Below are 5,424 nucleotides of genomic sequence, written 5' to 3'. Positions count from 1 at the left end.
GGGGGGGGGGGGGGGGGGGGGGTATCATTCCTCGATCTAAACTCTTACCTTGAAATTTTTTCCTACAATATTCTATATTTAACAATGTGTCATTGTGTGTTCAGCTCATAGAAAGTAGGAGACCAAAGAGCACCAATAATGATCAATCAGATATGATACAACATGGGAGTGCTCTGGATGAAGAAAAGTCAGCTGAGCCACAAAATTCCAATGTCAGTGCTCCAAGGTCTGCGATGAAAGAAGCTGAGCGTCATAGTTCCAATGTCATAGCTGCAAGTTCTGGTGCTTCTAGTACACAGATGAAAGAAGCTGAGCCTCATAGTTCCAATGTCATAGGTGCAAGTTCTTCTTCTCAGAGGTACTTCTTTCTATTCTCTCTTGATAGAAATTCATGGAAGGATATGATGAGGTGCATCATAAGCAAAACAACTAATAGTTAATGGATTTGCTTTATGTTGTCTATTAATCATAATAGCAAGAGGTCTGGAGGTTTGGTTGATTATGAGGATGACGAAGATGATGAAGACTGTAGAGAAATTGAGCAAGAGAAGCGTAAAAGACCGAGGTAAAAATCCACAGTTTCAACTAAAAGATACTACAAGAAGTAAAAAATCATTTTTCAAAGAGGGTAATTTGGTAAATAATGTCTCTCTTTGAAAATAATTTGAAAAAAGAGTTGCGAATACTTTTTGTCTTTTGTTTTGTCTCTCTCTATATTTCTTCTTCCTCTTCGCTCTACGCCGCCTTCTCACTCTCTCTGTTTCTCTCAGATTGGCTCAATCTTCTCCATTAATACCCCCCCCCCTCCCAAACTTAACAAAGCACCATCATCCTTCAAGCATCCTCTTGGTGGTCTCTCGTTTCAAAACAAATTGTAAGTTTTCTCCACTTTCTTTTACAAAGTTTCGTGTAGATCTTGGAATTGAGTAACTAGATCGGTAAAACCTAGTTTCGATTTCTCTGGATACAATCTCAAAGTTTTAGAATTTACGAATCAAATCTTATTGTGATGTTTTAGGTAGCGAAACCCAGTTTTTTTTTTTTTTTAAATCCTCGCATCAAGTAGAAACCCTAATTTCGAATCCTCTCTGATTAGGGCTAAAACCCTAAATCGTTTGGATTTGTGATTGGATATGTGGATTTGTGTCTCTTTGTGTTTGGATTTGTGGGTTTGTGNGCGAATACTTTTTGTCTTTTGTTTTGTCTCTCTCTATATTTCTTCTTCCTCTTCGCTCTACGCCGCCTTCTCACTCTCTCTGTTTCTCTCAGATTGGCTCAATCTTCTCCATTAATACCCCCCCCCCCCCCAAACTTAACAAAGCACCATCATCCTTCAAGCATCCTCTTGGTGGTCTCTCGTTTCAAAACAAATTGTAAGTTTTCTCCACTTTCTTTTACAAAGTTTCGTGTAGATCTTGGAATTGAGTAACTAGATCGGTAAAACCTAGTTTCGATTTCTCTGGATACAATCTCAAAGTTTTAGAATTTACGAATCAAATCTTATTGTGATGTTTTAGGTAGCGAAACCCAGTTTTTTTTTTTTTTTTAAACCCTCGCATCAAGTAGAAACCCTAATTTCGAATCCCTCTGATTAGGGCTAAAACCCTAAATCGTTTGGATTTGTGTTTGGATATGTGGATTTGTGTCTGTTTGTGTTTGGATTTGTGGGTTTGTGTTTGGATTTGTGGGTTTGTATCCCTTTGTCTTAAGAAATAGTGGGATTGATGTTCAATGCTAGATGAACTTTTCTGAATCATTTTTTTCCTTGGAACATGATTTTGCTTGAGATTTTTGTAGGAAATTGTTAATTACTTTTTTAAGTGTGATCTTTGTAAGAACAGAAGTAGGATTTAGATATGAGTAAAACTAATCTCTGTATGTGTCCTTGAATCTTAATCTGTATTTGTGTTTTTCATTTTCTCTCTTCAGATTCAGTGAAAAAAAAAAAATGGCTTTTTGCAATAAGCTAAGCCGTCTCGTGAGGCAGAGTGAGAACGCTTCCATGATTGGGTCTATCAGGTCTTTCTCTGCTGAGGCCACTCACCATAGATACCACCAGGAGACTCACAACTTTCTTGAGCCAGAAAGCTATATTGGTAGCTGGGAAGCTCCAAAGGATCCGAAAGATGCAGAGAGGAAGCTTGCACAGCTTAGGAGAGATTATGCAAAGAAAGTTACAGTGTATCGTAAAGAGTATATTCATGAGATTGAGATACTTCGTGTTGAGAAGCAGGCTAAGGATGAGGCTAGGTTGTTGGCTGAACGAGCTGCGAATGAGGAGAGGAGACGGTTGAAGGCTGAGGCTGCTAAGGTTAGGGCTGAGGAACGTAAGATTGCTGATGAAGAGTTCAGGCAAACCCTGGTAAGTTCTCACTTTCTCTGTTCTCAATTCTTTTCTTCCTTGTATAGGAGCTATGATAGATGTTGAATAAATCAAGTTAGTTTAGTGTGAGATGATTCTTGGAGAAATGGGGAAAAGGGTTTGTCTGGATAAGATTCGTCTGGCATCTGGCATCTGGCGAAACAAAGTGTTGTTTCCTCTTGCAAATTTGGGAACTTTGCATAGTTATGGTTCAAGGTGTAGTAATATATAAAAGGGTGGTTGTGATTTGAAGAGAAAACTTTGGATAATCGTTGCTTAGAAGTGGAGATTTTTGTATGAATCATGTAATCATAATAGTCTCTCTAAAATAGCTATTGTTGTTCTGGTTACAGCTTTGGAATCTTGCCTTTATCAAACATAAGATAGGTTTCGATGCTTGCTCTTGATGCTTTCAGTGGGAATTCTTTTGAGGAAAGTGAAACTTATTGTAGTTAGTAGCTTCATGTGTTCTAGCTGTAGGTAGATGAAACATTGTACACGCACACACGTACCAAAGTAGTATTCTCTGATTCATAAATTGATTCCACGTACTTATGTCTGCAAATTGATTGAGAAGATTACTTTCCCTGGTTAAATGTAGTTTGACTTCCTCATTTCTCTTGGTCACAGCCTTGGAGCAGTAATGGTTCATAGTGTTTTTCTTTCTAGTTGTCAAACCGATTCAAAACATGATGATTTATATAGACCTGTCTTTTGTGTATAATAAATTGTAGATGAAAGAAAGGGCGGAAAAGCTAGAGATCTGGAAAATGATGGGTATAAAAAGGGAAGAGAAGATCAAAGAGAGAAAGAAGCTACTACGTGAGCAGAGTTCATTGTGGATCGACCCAAAGGAACTGGAGAGGAAGATTACAGAAGCCTTGGTTGATACCATTGTTCTTTAAACCAAAAAGCTTCTCTTCTTCTGAATCTTTGTTTTAAGGAAGAATCACTTTAGTCCCTTTTGGTTTGCAGGCCAATTCAATCCCGCTGGCAACAGATGAGGATTGAGCATGAGATGGTTGGGTAACAAATTAAACCCATTAATTCATAAAAACAAACCCCTTAATTCATAACCTCATGCTCTACCCCAATAATAGCACTTTGCATCTGCATTATATTATTAACTCCACTCTTCTCTTCTCCTTCCTTCTAACCAAAACAGAGTCACAACAGGGCTCTAAGCAACAGTTAGAAGCCCCTCCAACTAAATTCTTTTCTTTACGTTCTCTTGAAATTGAATCCACCAAACAAAAAAAATGGGGCTGGAAGGTGAATTGATAAAGAAGAAAAGCATCATTGCTGGGATTCTCACGGCCTTACTCGTTGTCATGGTTATCGTTGTCGCCATCATAAAAACACAAAATACCAGCAATCCAGACAAAATCACCACTGTGCAGATTAAAGCAACCACCAAGGCAACAGTTTGCGCACCAACTGATTACAAAGAGACTTCTGTCAACAGTCTCATGAAAGCTTCTCCTGACTCCACTCAGCCTCTTGAACTCATTAAGCTTGGCTTCAACATCACCATCCAATCCATAAAAGATAGCGTCAANGGCGGAAAAGCTAGAGATCTGGAAAATGATGGGTATAAAAAGGGAAGAGAAGATCAAAGAGAGAAAGAAGCTACTACGTGAGCAGAGTTCATTGTGGATCGACCCAAAGGAACTGGAGAGGAAGATTACAGAAGCCTTGGTTGATACCATTGTTCTTTAAACCAAAAAGCTTCTCTTCTTCTGAATCTTTGTTTTAAGGAAGAATCACTTTAGTCCCTTTTGGTTTGCAGGCCAATTCAATCCCGCTGGCAACAGATGAGGATTGAGCATGAGATGGTTGGGTAACAAATTAAACCCATTAATTCATAAAAACAAACCCCTTAATTCATAACCTCATGCTCTACCCCAATAATAGCACTTTGCATCTGCATTATATTATTAACTCCACTCTTCTCTTCTCCTTCCTTCTAACCAAAACAGAGTCACAACAGGGCTCTAAGCAACAGTTAGAAGCCCCTCCAACTAAATTCTTTTCTTTACGTTCTCTTGAAATTGAATCCACCAAACAAAAAAAATGGGGCTGGAAGGTGAATTGATAAAGAAGAAAAGCATCATTGCTGGGATTCTCACGGCCTTACTCGTTGTCATGGTTATCGTTGTCGCCATCATAAAAACACAAAATACCAGCAATCCAGACAAAATCACCACTGTGCATATTAAAGCAACCACCAAGGCAACAGTTTGCGCACCAACTGATTACAAAGAGACTTCTGTCAACAGTCTCATGAAAGCTTCTCCTGACTCCACTCAGCCTCTTGAACTCATTAAGCTTGGCTTCAACATCACCATCCAATCCATAAAAGATAGCGTCAAGAAAGCTTCCGGGGAGCTGAAAGCCAAGGCAGCCAATGACAACGAGACCAAAGGAATGTGAGAAAATTGCAACGGCAACGGTAAACTGACAATTGTTGTTCTTATCACAGATGTACCAGAATCACTATTTTGCATGGAAACATCGTCACCATTCACAAACCCTACCAAAGAACTATCCGCTCTTGTTTCACCTNAAACCAAAAAGCTTCTCTTCTTCTGAATCTTTGTTTTAAGGAAGAATCACTTTAGTCCCTTTTGGTTTGCAGGCCAATTCAATCCCGCTGGCAACAGATGAGGATTGAGCATGAGATGGTTGGGTAACAAATTAAACCCATTAATTCATAAAAACAAACCCCTTAATTCATAACCTCATGCTCTACCCCAATAATAGCACTTTGCATCTGCATTATATTATTAACTCCACTCTTCTCTTCTCCTTCCTTCTAACCAAAACAGAGTCACAACAGGGCTCTAAGCAACAGTTAGAAGCCCCTCCAACTAAATTCTTTTCTTTACGTTCTCTTGAAATTGAATCCACCAAACAAAAAAAATGGGGCTGGAAGGTGAATTGATAAAGAAGAAAAGCATCATTGCTGGGATTCTCACGGCCTTACTCGTTGTCATGGTTATCGTTGTCGCCATCATAAAAACACAAAATACCAGCAATCCAGACAAAATCACCACTGTGCA

At 38.9% G+C, this 5,424-nt stretch overlaps 2 protein-coding genes across 2 annotated transcripts in view; one reads left to right on the top strand and one right to left on the bottom strand.

The window, feature by feature from the left end:
* Positions 1,948 to 3,438, top strand: LOC104780606 (translation initiation factor IF-2; the record flags this gene model as incomplete). Its single annotated transcript, XM_019244665.1, is given in 2 exon segments — positions 1,948 to 2,362; positions 3,097 to 3,438. Coding segments are annotated over 2 exon segments (585 nt in total). The 3' UTR covers positions 3,268 to 3,438.
* LOC104780605 overlaps positions 3,301 to 5,424 on the bottom strand; it is a 5,194-nt gene continuing 3,070 nt past the window's right edge. Inside the window, exons 5-6 of the mRNA XM_010505111.2 lie at positions 4,708 to 4,925; positions 3,301 to 3,893 (exon numbers count right to left, since the gene is read on the bottom strand). Of these exons, the coding sequence (XP_010503413.1) occupies positions 3,855 to 3,893; positions 4,708 to 4,925 (257 nt within the window). The 3' untranslated portion in view covers positions 3,301 to 3,854. The remainder of the gene's footprint in view (positions 3,894 to 4,707; positions 4,926 to 5,424) is intronic.

Source organism: Camelina sativa, chromosome 4, assembly GCF_000633955.1.
Source record: "Camelina sativa cultivar DH55 chromosome 4, Cs, whole genome shotgun sequence".
NCBI lineage: Eukaryota > Viridiplantae > Streptophyta > Magnoliopsida > Brassicales > Brassicaceae > Camelina > Camelina sativa.
Note: the sequence above shows the minus strand (reverse complement) of the source record. Positions and strands in the feature narration are given on the sequence as shown.